Here is a 17,126-nt window from a genome sequence, read left to right on the forward strand (position 1 = left end):
TATGTACTATTTATGTACTATGTTATGTACTATTTATGTACTATGTTATGTACTATATATGTACTATGTTATGTACTATGTTATGTACTATATACATACTATGTTATGTACTATGTTATGTACTATATATGTACTATATATGTACTATGTTATGTACTATATATGTACTATATATGTACTATGTTATGTACTATGTTATGTACTATGTTATGTACTATGACATGTACTATGTTATGTACTATGTCATGTAATATGTTATGTACTATATATGTACTATGTTATGTACTATGTTATGTACTATGTTATGTACTATGTTATGTAATATGTTATGTACTATATATGTACTATGTTATGTACTATGTTATATACTATGTTATGTACTATGTTATGTACTATATATGTACTATGTTATGTACTATGTTATGTACTATGTTATGTACTATGTTATGTACTATATATATATACTATGTTATGTACTATGTTATGTACTATATATGTACTATGTTATGTACTATGTTATGTACTATGTTATGTACTATGTTATGTACTATGTTATGTACTATGTTATGTACTATGTTATGTACTATATATGTACTATGTTATGTACTATGTTATGTACTATGTTATGTAATATGTTATGTACTATATATGTACTATGTTATGTACTATGTTATGTACTATGTATGTACTATGTTATGTACTATATATGTACTATTTTATGTACTATGTTATATACTATATATGTACTATTTTATGTACTATGTTATATACTATATATGTACTATGTTATGTACTATGTTATGTACTATGTTATGTACTATGTTATGCACTATGTTATGTACTACATATGTACTATGTTATGTACTATGTTATGCACTATGTTATATACTATATATGTACTATGTTATGTACTATGTGGTGTACTATATATGTACTATGTTATGTACTCGGTGTGCCACCTCAGTGTTGGTGTGAGCCCTGCGTTCCAAAAGGGGTAAATAAATTGCCACAGGGGGAATGTGAATAAAAATGTAAAAAACAATTAGCACCTAACACTCACAGTTACGAAAGCACCCGAATGCCTCACGGTGGTAGGCAGAGACAGAGCACCAAGTTGTTCCTTGTTGTGTGTGCATCATATCAACAAATATGTACATTTGAATGATTATTTTGTTATTTAGAGTTTCACCTGGACGATTTCATCAGCGGGGAAAACCTCTGAGTTTTTGGAAAGCCCAAAATGAGGTTGTGGTTTTACGTATTTTTGTATTTCCGAACTCAATGCCCAACACTTACATTTTGAACAATGTTTATGTTAATGATTTAGTGTAAAATATAGCTACTGTTGACATTGCTGAGGTTTTTTAGGATCTTCATACTCATAAAGTCTGAAAGTGTGAAAAAAGCAGGACACAGTTGGAGATATTTGTTAGACTATCAAACTTTTTTTCAGTGATTGTCATCATTTTCACCAAATTGTTGTACTTGACTTTACAGTAAAAACGGGCTACTGGCGTTAGTGAGACTCTCAGTCAGACACGATGGGCTTCCAGACAAATATTGTCATTCCTTTCCATAGCTCTTCTCTTCCCTCTCATCGCCATAGCAACTAAACCCAGAAGGAGAACGCGAGGGACAGCCAGACTAAAGATCAGACAACGCAACGACCATGTGGGCACACGAACACAACACAAACACACACTCGTTATTTTACTGTGATAATTAGCATAGATTTTACATCAATATTTACATGGAAACATCTCTAATGTGTTTGCGCCTCGTGGATATTTGTAAAACAATATTGCGGGCACAAAAGATGGCGTCATTTCAAATTCATAAATCCACTGCACCTGCCAGCCTTCGACTGTTGGGCTTCAAACTGCATTTGAAGCCCAGCTGCTCTGCTTGTGGCCGTTTGGATGCTTTTTTAGGAATAAACAAAATACATTCGACGTGAGGCGCTGAGCGCTAATTACAGCATGGACTCATTTGATATGTTGATGCAAGAAAAACATGAAAAATAATATATCAGTTGGTGTACCAGGGATGTCGGAGTTGGGAAGACCGGGGTTCCAATCTCCGCTTGGGCATCTCTATGTGTTCATATTCCAAAAGCATGCATGTTGGGTTACTTGGCGACTCCAAATTGTCCATATCCATAAAAAGGTAAAAGCCCCTCATCCTGGAATTGTACAGATGACCCATATGAGATAAAAGTGGGGGTAGAATTGGAACTAAGTGGCCCCTCTGCCTCTCTGCGCTGGGAGAGAATTCTTTCTAAACAAGGTATGGAATGCACTCCTGTGTTTCGTAATTTGTTTCCTCATTGGCCTCCTCTTCACATTTACAAATAGAACCTTGAGGGAGAAAAAGGAGTTAAGGAGAAGCGTAAGGGAACTGTGGAAATATGTCTGGACAAGTGCAGGAAAAGTTTTTAAAAAGTGGACATAATTAACTGGCTCCATGCTGGACTGTCTGGAAAAAAAGGGGGGGGGGGGGGGTAAATAGGACGTACTAAGTTTTTTTTTTTTCACCGGAGCTGCGTCTACCGGAGTCAGACTGGGTGGCACGCCGGACCGGATCACGACCAGAGCCACAAGCGGTCACCTCATTCCGACCTCTACATACATGAGCAGCGGGAAAAACAATATGGAGACTGGTGACGCAGCAGAAAGGCGAGGTGGGGGGGAGGACAGGGGGGGGGGGGTGACAAGGTACTAGAGCGTGGGCTCGGGGGCAAAGATTAAAAATATCTCAGCGTGCCGAACACTAGGTCGGGTTGCGGCAGCATACCTTCAACCTTCAATTCGGCTATTTGTGTTGCTTTTTCCATAATGTCTCCGCTCTCCTTATAAGCTGATGGGAAAAACATCTTCTCCGGCGGAGACAGAAAAAGCTACGCCGCTTTTATCACAACAATTTTCCCTGGCGTTCGCCAAGCGGCCCAATCGATGTGTCATTACAAAATGGCCGTGTCTTGGGGCCAGCGGCAGAAAAAGTGCAGGCTTGAAGCCGACGTGCTCAAGGATGCTGACAAAGTGTCCGTGTTTGATTTCTGAGAAAGCAAATGGTCCGGGAAGCTCAACGCTGCCAGAAGAACCAAGATATCAAAGATCATCACAAAAAGGAATCCAAGCCATGACAATGAGTCAATTGATTGGACATCCAGATGACATGAAAACTCCCAAGTGCTGCTCAGTTGTGCACTTAAGATAAAATAAGATAAGATAAGGGAAATTTGCAATTTTACTTGCTAGCAAAGCCACGTTTGTTTCCAATCCCTAAAGACGCCACCATCAGCCACAAGTCGTTGGAGTTCCTGATTCCCTACCAGCAAAGGACCTGTATTTTCATCTGTCAAGGGTATTTCCTACTGGACTGTTTAGTGACCATGGGCCACCATGCAGCTGGACTAGCCCACAGACTTGATGAAGCTCTACGCCTTTCCAACGTTACTTGGTCCAGTGGTCAGAAGAGCAGGCAGTAAGTACCAGTTTATCCGTGTCCTAACTGTCTTTATTTGTGTAAGTCATGGAAGAAGGACCACTAGGATACACCCAGTAAAAGAGTGAAGCCTTGTGAGGAGCAATTTGGAGGGTTTCCCCTCCGATGCTCGCTAAGGCAAACGCCGCAGCCCCCATGTGGGACGACTAATGAACAAGATGGGCCCATCAACACGAATGAGCCAGTATGCTGAGTTTGCTCGGAAGAAGGCCCGCCTCAAATATATACACCTAACCCAGTTTTTACAGTTTCACAATGCTTTATTTGATTGACAAGTCCCATTGCTGAGTAACGGCTCCATCGGAAGAAGACCCAAATCAATAAAGGAAGTCCTTGTGCAGAGAAGGTGAAGGAAAAGACCGTGTCGCTAAATGTTCTTGCTTAGCTTAGCATCATGGTCGACAAAGGCAGGGTGTGGAGTAAATCCATAGCAACGAAGAAACACGATCCGTCGGTCCATGCGGTGCATTCAGGGAGGGATTATTGATCCGAGGATGGGGTGGGGAAAGCAGGAAGACGGACAGGTGGAGCCATGAGTATAACGATAGAGAAAAGCATCTCATATTTGAAATATGACTTGGCTCATTGACTGATTGACAGATTTACCAGCGGGTCATTAGAGAGATAACACTGATTGATGTCAAAGCGGTCATGTGACTTTGGCACCCAAAGGGGTGACACTCAACCAGTGATTGCCCAAATCACATCCGATAGAAACACTTTGGGGGGGTGCTGGTTATACGTATATGGGGGAGCACACAGTAAGGGACTGACCATCATCAGTTGAAAACTGGGAAGGGATTCAGGGAGGGGGTTCCCGAACCCCCCACCAATGTTTGCATCCAAAGCCAGCACAGCCTTCCAATCTGGTGCTTGTGTGTCTCACCAAACATGACCATGACATTATTGACATTATTATTCCAGAGTGGAATAACACATGTATGGGAAAATCAATGCTGGGTTTAGGAAAATTGCCCCCCCCCCCACCTAAAAAATGACCATTAAACATCTCCCTCTTTTTGGTAGTGACAGATGTTGTGCTTCAGCTCTCGAAGAAACGACTAATCCACTGGGATTTCCATGGCCACCATGGACTATATATAGATATATGATTGATATAGATATACGCTACATAGAAGCATGCAAGACTCCTGGGATAGGAATGTTCAATGCCGACGTCAGAGAAGAAAGTAACTGGTGACGGTGGAGATACTGCACAGCATCTGTGAACAACACATCCAAACTCAAAGCAGATGAGCTACTTCAGCACAAACATGGAGGGGGTTGGGGGGTGGAAGGGGGGGTTGCAGACGCTCCATTTATGCTGCAAGGCTAACGTGAAACATGCACTCAGTGACCACTTCATTAGGTACGCTTCTACGTTTTCATCAATTCCATTTTCTTATCCTCACTAGGGTCACGGGGGCATGCTGTGCTGGAGCCTATCACAGCTGTCTTGGGGCGGGAGGCGGGGTCCACCCCGGACTGGTGGCCAGCCAATCACAGAGCACATATAGACAAACAACCATTCACACTCACATTCATTTCATTTCATTTCATTTCATTTTCTACCGCTTTTTCCTCACGAGGGTCGCCGGGGGGGGGGTGCTGGAGCCTATCCCAGCTGCCTCCGGGCGAGAGGCGGGGTACACCCTGGACTGGTCGCCAGCCAATCCCAGGGCACATATAGACAAACAACCATTCACACTCACATTCATACCTATGGACAATTTGAAGAAGCTAACATGTTTTTGGAATGTGGAATTTGGAATTCCGGATGCCCCCCTCCTAGGGCTGCTGTACATTTCTGTTATCTTCACCTCTTATTGTGGCTTTACGGTGACCTCTTTTAACATATTTTGTTATGTCCGATCTCCCGTGTGCTTCCATATCCCGATCCAAGTGGAAGCGTCTTTGCCAGAGTTGCATGCAAGGGGTCGAGTGCGGAGCTGCAGGCTATGGAAAAGGAGAGGATCTATTACATAAGAGATTAAAGTGAAGGAATCCGGGGTATTTATCCAAGAACGGCAGCCAATAATAGTAAAGCCTCCTTTATGAGCACCCACCCCCCATGTGTAGGGCCTCAGTGGGCAGCTTGGGAATTTATCCCTTTCATGTTAGCTTGGAAAAGAGCGCAAGAACACAGCCAGGCGTCGTAGCGTATGTCGCCACATTGTTGTTTTTGAACTTTCCCTTGGCATTATTTCCGTGTGACATTGAGACGATACATAAAGGTGGCAAAGCGTGACTAGGACTTTAGCGTGGAGTCCAAAGAACAACAAGAAGAAGAAGACCAGCATGGACTTCTTCACGCCACCTGCTGCTTGGACTCAACCACACTACGGTCTAATTGACTGCTGCAATGCAAACTTACGGCACTGTTGGAGGGAGGGGGGCAGGGGGGGGTGAGGTTCAGCACTGTTTTGGGTCCGGAGGAATGTTTCAAAATGGACTCAGTCCGCCCTCCTTGTGTGTTTCATTTCGCCACGTGCCGCACATTCCCAAATGAAGACACTTTGGAATTGTGTCTCATCGGATTTCATGGAAAAACGCTCCATGAAACTCCTTTCCGGTTCCTTCTGTGACTATGCTCCGCAGGAACGCTTCTTTCTTCACCCATTCAGATACGTGTGAAGATGTGTGTGTGTGTGTGTGTGTGTGTGCCACACCTGTTGCTTTTGCTGAAGGCACCAGGAAGCCCAGGAAGGATTGAGGTTATTACCTATTAAAACTTGGACATATGCTCTGAGGAGGACTGGGTGAACGGAGGTGAGGCCAGAGTAGAACCAGAGTAGAACCAGAGTAGAACCAGAGTAGTGTGTGTGTGTGTGTGCCCGCCACTGACCTCTGACTCGGGCATAGCAGCAGCCACACTTAGTCAGGACTTTCCGGAACAAGTGCTGGCAGCCACAGCAGCCTCGGTGGTGGTGGAGGTGGTGGTGGTGGTGGTGGTGGTGGTGGCCCCCTTTCATGCTGCTGGACCGTGGGCAGAGGTGGGCATGGCCCGCTGCTCCCACGCTCCCACTCGACTACTCACTCAAGCAGTCCGACTGGCTTCGAGTTGGGATCCCGGCCCAGGAAAAAATCAACAAACGGGTTTAGTGGGTTTAGCCTCCTGCTGGAGTGACCACTGCCGCTCCTCATCCAGAGGGGTCCACACAGGAAGCCAAGAAGATATCCGCACTCTGGTTTTCAGCAGCCACGCAAACATCCCAGCGACAAATCTGTTCTCTTTTCCTTTTTGTTGAGCTCTCTCCTCTGAAGCGCCTGACCAAATGATAAACTGCTTCAGCTACGGACAGATAGAGCCTAGAGAGGGGGGGTGGGGGGTGGGGGGGTGTAAACCAGAGTAAGGGGAGGGTTGAGGAGGGAAGGTGGAGTCTGCAAGCTCTCCTCGCTGTGGCTATTACAGGATAAGGTTCCCACTCCCCTCATTCCGTCTCTTCCTGAACGCCCCCAACCGAGAGAACTACCTCCTCTTTCCTTTTCAGATGTTTTTTCCATCGGTTCCTCGCCTCGCCTCGCTCGTGTGCCGCCTCTGTCTTCGCTCGTATGCGCCATTTTAAGAGGCTTACACAGGGGTTCTTAATGTTCCTAATACAGGACCAGATGAAAAGCCCCCCCTACCCCATCTGAGCACGCTCCAAGTCGACCCTGCAGGATAGCAATGCCCCGGCCTCTACTGACACTAAAGTGTAAGAGTAGAAGCCATGTTAGATTGCAGGTGTAATAATTCCTATTTCCTATTTCCTTGCAAAGGGTGACATGCAAGGATGCTTTCCATAACTAAAGAGTGTGTTTTTCCCGGCATACGTATATGAATTGTCAGGTCATATTTCACACGCACACACGCACAGGAGAATGCCAACATTGTGGAATTTGAGACCCCCTTGCTCTCCACAGGAAACACAAAGAAAAAAAACAAGAGCTCGGCGTGCAGGACTGCAGCTACAAAAGCCCACAGACATTCAAGCTCGGTAAATCTTTAAGTCTGATGTAGGAGGACGGACCAAATATCCCAGATGTAGTAATTGATGTACTCGTTCCCAAAGTAGAGTCAAACAATACGACAAGCGACTTCAATGACTGACAGGGAAAATGAAAGTAAAAGCTAGTAAAAGGTGGAACAAAATATGGTATTAGTCAGTGGTAAAAGGTGACTTATTCTAGGATTCTCGCCACTGCCTATAACTGCTAATATTCTGATAAATATTCATTCAATAAAATGATTGAGAAGCTAATCAATAACAGGTTGGACAAATGTATCAATACCAATTAATTACTATAGTAATTCATTACGGAATAAGAGGATGAGTTTTGAACTGGGTGAAAAGATACTTAGCCGACAGGAAGCAATACATAAAGCTAGCATAACACACATCTTCAAGTTTACTGGATATGTGTGGATATGGATATGGATATGAATATGGATATGGATAATAGTCCAGTTCGTAGATGTAGTGACATTCCTGGCCAGTCGGGGGTTTTGGGATGATGACGTGACAAATTCATGGACTAGGGTCTCTGCGTCAGTAGTACATAGAATAGGTTGTATCTTAGCCATATTGCGAAGATGAAAAATGTTTGTTTTGGTAAAATTCTTAATGTGCTTATGAAAGTCCAATCAAATATGATCTGGAATCACTGGGCATGTCCCAACCATCCCAACCATGACTGTAATAAACATGTAATGTCCCTCTAATGTACTCTTTCCTGATCCTATCCATCCTGGTCACTCCCAATGCCAATGAGAACCTCAGCATCCTCATCTCTGCTACCTCCGGTTCTGCTTCCTGTCTTTGAATGATGTCACTGAGCAGCAGGATATAACCGTTGAACAGAAGAGAACCAAGCACTGATCCTTGTGGAACTAAACTACTAGCTAGCGCTAGCTAGCAGGAAATGAAATGCATTGAAGATATTTCTATGATGTGCTGAATGAAAGAATGAATAACTGCTAAAATGGAGGATTACATACCCTAGGATTACTAACTAACATAGGATTACTATTACTATTACTATTACTTAGATAGGATTACTAACCCTAACCCAAAGTCTCCATGAGTCAACATCTGGCAACATAGCAATGGAATGAGAGCAGGACACAATTCATCATGACTTAAGATACCAAAGAACCTCAAATGTTCCTCAAGTTGTGTACTTTAGAATTTGGTATTTGCTATCAAAAAAGTAACACCAGCGTATCAAAACGAATCGGACCTTGAATGCGGCGTATGATTCCCCCCCCAATCCTGACTCAGACGTACCGTAGCCAACCAAACTGAACGGTACTGCTAGCACTGAGACGGCAACAACAACAACAACAACAACAAGAAGAGATAACAGCGTCTATTCTGAGGGCCGGCCAGCCCACTGATTGGCCTCCGTAAACACATCATCCCACCTTCTACCCTCCAGCTTCTTCTTATCTCTCCATTTCTTTGCTCGGAATGGACGCTTCAAGCCTCGGAGATTAGAGGGCTAATTTACCCAACGGAATATTGAACAGCGCTGGTGCTGAACATCTACACTTGTTGATGCCGATATGGTCGCCAAGCAATGTGTGAGCAGCGATGCAGCTCCACGGTCCATCCATTGGACGACAGAACAGAGGTTTTCAAAACGAGGTGAGCTGAAACAAAGACAGCCAATCAGAGAACTGGGAAATCACATGTTGCATAAACAAAGATTGTAACACAGATAGCTCCACATCTCTGATACTGCACGTAACGGGACGTCCTAAGCTACCTAAAAAAACACCCAACAAGGTTTTATATACATGCTGTGAACACGTAGTACATTCAAGGTTATATCTAATACTCGCAGTATTTTGTTCATTGTGGCTCAACTACTTACAGACAGTAGGCAGCAAAAGTACGAGTTGCAGGGCAGGAGCAAAAAAATGAAGCGTTCAATGTGGAGTGCCATAAGAGGACCTACTGGCTGATGGGCAACAGGGTGCAGACCAGGAGAACAAGGCAGGAGTCCGCTGCAGGACAGCACAGAGACAGCAGGGGGCAGCAGACCAAAACAAGTGCAGACCATGACATGTTGTTTCTTTTAAACTGCATTTTGGACACTTTTGGACATGTGGAAGTGGGAATTGATTTATGGGATGAATTCCATTGTAACCTGACGCATGTTTAAAAAAAAAAAATACTATTACCATCTCCGCAAATGCAACGTTTGTGTTCCGTGCTCGACCATCAGTTCTTATTAAACGGAAGATCCCGATACCAATATTGCCCGATATTACATTCTTCAGCTGATATCGGGTCAATAATCATAATAATCACTGGCCGATATTATCATACATCCCTATATTTCTTATTTTTTGAAATATTTTATTTTTAGTTCAAGTGGTATCATTTAAAATAAATATGTGAATATGTGAATCATTCATGTTCTTATTTTATATTATTTTCGATGCAATGTATTGGTCTCCATGGGGAAACATGGAAACAGGAACATGGTTTCGTATTTCCCCATTTGAGGTTTTGAGTTTTTCCTGTCCCGGTTGGGGGTCCAGATCAGGGGGTGTCGTTGATTGTTGCCAGTTTTTAAAGCCCTTTGAGACTCTTGATTGTGGATGATGGGCAAAAAAATTTTAAAAAGTGGTTTTCCTTTTATGCCCTTTAAAGCTGGCAAAGTGTGCTTCTAGAATACCTTCATTAGTACCTTCATTAGTACCTTCATTAGCATTAGTACCTGTTGCATAACAGATATACTGCACCATCAGTCCTGCATCCCAAAACACGGCATTCTTTGCATCGATAAACACACAAATGACTCATTTGACCTTCAAGTGATTTGTCCGATGTTAATAAATAGAACTTCACCAGTCTTCACCATGAAGAAGAAAATGGCGGCAACAATCAAGAACGGACCTGAAGACTAATGTATGCTAAGCTGTCGGTCCAATGCTGCTATCCTGACGTTAGCATCTCGTCAGCACATCAACCAGTTGACCTCCTGCCAAAATATGCTCACTTCAAACGTCTTCCTTCTGCTACTCCCTTTCCTTTCTTCCCTCTCGGAGAGCCAATTAAGGAAAGCCGGCATCCTGGTCAGTTCGACATGAGGGGGGGGGGGGTCTTTTGGCTAACGTCCCACTGACAAACTGTCTGGAAGACCGTACATTTTTTCCCAATTACAGAAGCAGAAATATTGTAGGCCATCGTGCAACAGGGTGTGACATGAGGGCTCAGAAATCGGTACGCTGTACGCTGCAAATGGCCCCCGAGCCGCACTTGGGACACCCACGCATTTGTAGTAGTGTGAGTGTAAGACGTCTGTTTGTGCCACATTGATACAGAATTAAGACGTGTCGTACATTTGTCTGTCCATTCACACACACTGAATGCAAAGAAATTTAACTCATCACACAGCAACTAACACTCAAACGTTATACCTCAAAAATATACAACCATGTATCAGTACGGGTTTAATATTTAAAAATGTTGTCATGATGTATTTTGTTGGAGGAATGCGGGAGCATGGAAAGAATAGAACACGGCACCGCAATGCTGCTTCCGTCCACCACCAAGACCCAGAGGATCCGGAGGTCAAAGTCTCGAGGGGAGCTGACGTCATCGGTGCCGGTACTGTATATTTAAGTTTAAAGTTCACTAAAAAAAAGTAGTGTCTTATATACCGCAATTGACGTGAATTCACCACCGAATAGCACCATTACCACCACGCGCTTGCAAGAGTTGAACCTCAAGCTGAGTTGAACCTTCTGGAAGGTCCGATGTGACGTGATGAAGCCGCAGGTTGTGCTCTGCCCATTTAAGGTTACATGTACGGTTGATTCCCACGAGCCGCCGCTGCGTTCTACAGTCCTCAGATGGCCGCACTCCAACACGCCAGGAAAAGTCGATATAAAACATTTGATGCATATTCTGCTTAGTCGTCACCGAAAGACGTTTGTCATGTTTTATGTCCTCTATATGACATCATGACTTCGACTCAGCGAGCCAAACTACGCATGCGGTGGACAACTCGTTTGGGGTGCTTCATTGGCCACTCCAAATTGTCCATAGGTATGAATGTGAGTGTGAATGGTTGTTTGTCTATATGTGAAAAATCAGGGGAAAGTGAGGGCAAATGAGAAAAGAGGAAGAAAAGTGAAGTGGCATTTGGGAGTCAATTACCTACAGCTGGATTATAAAAGATATAAAAGTGCAAAAATATCGAAATATCAACCTTTACTGGAAATGTGGTAATGGTTGGTTCTGTCCTGTGATTCCTACAAGACCACTAAGAGGCATCTTGTTTCTAACACATAACAGATGTCCTCAGAGGCCTTCCGTTTTACTATGGAAGGGAAAAGCTACCTCCAAGTGGGCCGGATCGGTAAAATGACGGTATACGTATGTAGCACGATTTTAATAAAACAAATAAATCATGTGAAATAAGGAGGAGCGATACGGACCTTAGCATGATTCATAAAATGTTTAGTCATTGTTTAGTCATAGTACTTAACCAGTCCAATTTTAGAGTACTTTTGCATAATAATATGTGACACTTGAAAGTGCAAAGTGAATCACTTTGGGGTACGTCAAAATCTGCATTTTGTTTTTGAGGTCTATATCAGCATAAAAATATGATATCAGTAAAAATCAGATTTTTTTCCTGATAATGAAAACCAATATTAAAAAAACACTGTGTTTTAACTTCTGTGTAGGATTTTGTTTACAACCACCTTGACAAGCTAATTGCTAATGATATGTCATGTTTCATGGCGGCACGGCGGTCTAGTGGTTAGCGCACAGACCTCACAGCTAGGAGACCAGGGTTCAATTCCCACCCTCGGCCATCTCTGTGTGGAGTTTGCATGTTCTCCCCGTGCATGCGTGGGTTTTCTCCGGGTACTCCGGTTTCCTCCCACATTCCAAAAACATGCTAGGTTAATTAGCCACTCCAAATTGTCCATAGGTATGAATGTGAGTGTGAATGGTTGTTTGTCTATATGTGCCCTGTGATTGGCTGGCGACCAGTCCAGGGTGTACCCCGCCTCTCGCCCGAAGACAGCTGGGATAGGCTCCAGCAACCCCCGCGACCCCCGTGAGGAAAAAGCGGTAGAAAATGAATGAATGAACATATCGGTATTGGAAATTGAGAGTTGGACAATATCAGCATATCAGCTATCAACAAAAAAGCCAATATCAGACATCCCAATATTTGATATCTTATTTCCCATCCAGTGGAAATTGGACCTGTGCAAAATCATTGGATTTTCTCTGGATGTGGAAAAAGAAAATCCCTTTCTGGTATTCCAAATAAACCCATACACAAAGCTTTACTTCGCTATACTTACTAATATTTGACAAGCTACCCAAGTCGTACCATTGCTAATAATTAGCACTGACAGCTGAGTCCAGCCCCACATATTGTACACCCTCCTTCTCTTGCACCTCAACTTGTACAGTACAACCTGTACTGATCTCCACTGCCACCATCCAACCTAAACCCAGATCCGGCTATGAAGGTCCTTTTTTTTTTACAAATGTACTGACAGATGAAACCTTATTTATGGTACATTACATCTGAAAGAGCTAGCGTTAATGAAGTCCCTGATGTTACTGCAGACAAAACAATAATATGAAATATTAGCACCCAGATGTTTTGGGTCCGATCAACACAAAAGCCCAAGTTAGAACTTTCTCGCTCATTAAATAGTAGTAGTGTAAACATGCATGAAGATGGATGGGTGAGAACCAAGGGTTCAAGGGGACACACCTTGTTTGTTGTGTCAAATGGAAAATAAACAAATAGCGACTGCATGAACACCAACAGAGAGTGACTGAGAAGAATGTTTTTGGAAAAACCCAAGCTCGGAAGTTTCGGTAGGCCGAGGGTCCGACTGGTTTGGTGAGGGCCAATGTTTGGACAAGGCATTGTGGGTTCTGTCATGGTCTGTGGAGTTTTCAGGTCCTACCTGTTCCTTCTCTGGGCTGCTCCCAGTCCAGTCCCTCGGACTCCCAGCGGCCCTGGACCGGCCCTCTTTCGTCTTCGCCTGATGGGAGGTCTGCGCCTGAGAGCTGCACACACAGAGATGCTTTGTCAGACGGAGTCCTGGTCCCAGGAAGGAGGTCTTGGTAAGATTGCAGGGTGCTTATAGTCCCAACCAGGAAAGCCGACCACAAACAAAACACTTGCGGTTCTATTTTTCCAGAATGTCCTCCACGGCCTTCCTCCTTTCCATGACTCAATAAGCAAGAATTCAATAGAAAATCATTGAGGTAAAACATTTAGTACTAAGTTTGGGGGTGACTGGACACAAGTTTTAGTCTGGACCCAAAAGTGATGTAGACCTCAAAAAGCCATGTAGACCTATCTGGTATGTAGCGTCTGGTAGATGGGCTTTCAATATATGAAAATAAATATCGTTCCACAAAACATGGGATTATTTCAGAATATGAAGATAGTCCTTTACAGCAGTGGTGGGCGGATCAATCCAAATATTGATAATATCGATACCAACGTTGGTGTCAATATCGATCGATACCGATGTAAAAAGATCGATACTCGGGCTTCAGTTGGTTTCAGTTTTATTCCAAATGCAACCTTGATTTACCGTCACGTGACAGGCAACCAAAAACTGCCCGCTATAATCTGGCAACCCGGCCGTCAGGACCCCAGCATTCCATGGAGAGAGCAGGAGGATGGCAGGAAGAAAGAGGAGGACTATTTGGTGATATTTTTAGGATGAAAACGAGGCCACGGGAAGTTTTATAATCTGGAATAAGGCTGTAAAACTAAAACTTTTATTGTGCTAATAAAGGATTTTATACCTACTTGTAAACGCTGGGACGCCCATAAGTATGTTCTTTCTCCAAAAAATGTGTTTTATTCAATATAGCAAAACTATATGAATTATAATCATTCTAGTTTTTAAAAATATGTATCGTAACATACCAATAATATTGTTATATAACATTATATAACAATGTTATTACATAATTATAACATAATTAAATATGTTATGATATATCGTAATTTTCCATGGAATAACCAATCAATACACGATCAATCAGTTGGGTGAAAGATGAGTGACTCAACTGAAGGCTCATATAAGACACAAACATTCACATTTATTAGCAATATTAGCATTTTTTTGGACAAGGGACCAAAGTACCTGGAGTAATCCCAAGCTAGCAAACTCCACAGAAAGATGGGAGTCGATATTCCGTCTGGCTTGCGGGGTCAAAGTGCACGCCACATCTCCCACCGTGTTACAAAGCGGCGTTCCACGTCACAATTTCAGAACTCACCCACTGATTGGGCACCACCACTGAAGTCAGCATGTCCGCCATGGCTCCTAACATCTGGTCCGTGCGTCCCTGATTCTTCGGAAGCGCCTTCATTCCTCGGCTTGAGTCTTTCCAACACTCAGATTAACCTCGGCTTTTTGTCTAGTTTGTCTGTGGAGCTTCTGTGGGGATCTGCAGCCACGTACAAGGACTTCATGGAATACAATGATTGATTCTGGACCAGAATCAGAGTACAGGAGGTCTAGTTTCATCCACCACGCACGTGTGGGATAGCTGTAGAGTCCTGGTCCGGGTTACTTTAGGATAATAAAATGTTCCTTCTTACTCTTCTTCTTTTATGTCCGGACTCCACCTGTGAGGTCTCGCTGAGGAACTGTCCCGTCCTGCTCCTCAATGTTCAACTGGTGAGCTAATCTGGTGACTCATCACCCTCACCCTCCTTGGAATCCTCCTGTGGAGTTCTTCATTGGCTGGAGAAGATCACCACCCCTTCCCCCGAATCTCTCCTCCCCTCATCTTTCCTTGTCTTCTTCTCTTCACCACCTGAATGTTTCCCCGTGTACCCAAAACATCTCAGATGTGTCCCATATGTCTTCTTGTCTTCCTTTGAACAATACTCCTCTGTTTTCCCTCTCCAAAACCGGGTCCAGGTCTCTGACACATGGAGTGTGTGAGCCGCCGAGCCAGCGCCAAATAAGGAATGAACACGCTGCTCCTGAAGACCAGCTAGCGGTGAAAGGTCCAATATGGTCCATGTGCCGAGAGTGATGATGGGATGCTTTCTTTGTTCTAACTTGAAACGTTTGGTAACAATTTGTTCTTTTGGGGGATGAGTCAAAACCTCACAAGTCTTTTTTTTTCCTTGTGGGAGCTAATTTTACTAAATGGAAATGGCCAAGAAATACAACATTTATTTTCAGAACTTATTTCAACAAACCAATATGCTTGTTTTACCAGATTGTTACCAAAATGATGCTATCACAACTCACGTTTAATTCATGGAGTCTTCTCACATGAAAAAAACTGAATGGAAGGCACCCCTGCTGGGTCCACCGATGCGATATCAATGTCATAACAGTGTGATATCATTGTGCAAATGATACTCATACTCACTCATCACACATCACACATCACCCGGAATCTAACGCAGCCCCGCACACAACCAAAGTTCCTCCTGCACTAAAAGTGGAGCACTAAAAAGGAAACTGCAGCAAGGCAGAGTATCAACAAGACTCTTGGCCGGTACAGCATCATGAATGGTCAAATTCTGTTAACAGGAGAGATCGGTCCAAACAGCGATGTCAAGCAGGATATATTGCCAGTCGGTTCGCTTCTTATTTTCAAAGTAAAAGCAGTGATTTATCACTATGGTTTGTTGTATGACAAAAGTAAGGGTGTTTTATTTTGTGAAATTAACCGGAAGTGCGTTGCTCACTTCGGCTAGCTTAAATCTTGCCGAATTCGTCCGAATGAAATTGTAAACGGTTGGTATTTAGACAAATAAATGACACACTCGGGATCTAAACGGCCACTTTATCGCCTGATTTCTGAAAAAACTCAATAAGTGATGAATTTAAAGAGTTTAGAGCTAAAGTGAAATCAGCTTCAGCTTGTCGAGTTCAGCTCGGGTAGGAGCGCAATGCATTGTGGGTTATCATGTAGTACGCTGTAGTGTAAACTTTTTGCATACTGTAAGGAACAGCATCTTCCCCTCTGGTTTCGTACCACTGGAGTGTAGATAGTATGGACATGGAGGTATGTAGTAGTAGTAGTAGTATGTAGTAGTAAGGATGCGGTTTCGAACACAGCCAAAGTGGTTGGCTGTACTTTACTTGCTGTGCGCCGGTACAAATAGTTAGCTTGCCTAACACAATGACTATAGCACCACCCAGTGGTCGTCATTAGAACTGCAGTTCATTTTTTTTGAAAATGCTGCGTATTTTTAGGCTTTATTTTAGGCTTTATAAAATGCGCCCCGGATTAAACCCATCTGCGGGCCTATACTTAGTCCTGTGTCTGGTTAGCGATGTGATTGTATGAAACAGAATACTGTGATTAATCTGATTAAAAATCATTACACAGCTCTAGACCGCAATTTAAGTGTGAATGTTTGTTCTCATTTTTATTGTATCTAATTTTAAGTCCCTTTGATTGCAGCCATTCTAATCATGTTTTAAACACGTTTTTAAAAGCGTAACTATAATAAGTGAACTATAATAAGCCGTTGAGGAAAAATGGAGTGCACTACTCGGTGGCAACCAGCAGATGCCGCCAAGTAGTCTGGTCTCAACTACATTGTGGGCCGTAGAACCAAAACATAGACCAACGTGCACAGATCCTTTCTGC

At 43.3% G+C, this 17,126-nt stretch overlaps 1 protein-coding gene across 5 annotated transcripts in view; it reads right to left on the minus strand.

The window, feature by feature from the left end:
• LOC131136428 (rho guanine nucleotide exchange factor 25-like) overlaps positions 1-17,126 on the minus strand; it is a 68,893-nt gene that overhangs the window by 21,061 nt on the left and 30,706 nt on the right. For 2 of the 5 annotated variants that reach the window (XM_058083226.1, XM_058083225.1), the window contains exon 2: positions 13,445-13,547. In XM_058083226.1, coding sequence (XP_057939209.1) covers positions 13,445-13,547 — 103 coding nt within the window. Of the gene's footprint in view, positions 1-6,349; positions 6,819-13,444; positions 13,548-14,780; positions 15,205-17,126 lie in introns of those variants that run through there. The other 3 variants (XM_058083229.1, XM_058083228.1, XM_058083227.1) reach the window with 2 other exon arrangements.

This window comes from Doryrhamphus excisus, chromosome 10, assembly GCF_030265055.1.
Source record: "Doryrhamphus excisus isolate RoL2022-K1 chromosome 10, RoL_Dexc_1.0, whole genome shotgun sequence".
NCBI lineage: Eukaryota > Metazoa > Chordata > Actinopteri > Syngnathiformes > Syngnathidae > Doryrhamphus > Doryrhamphus excisus.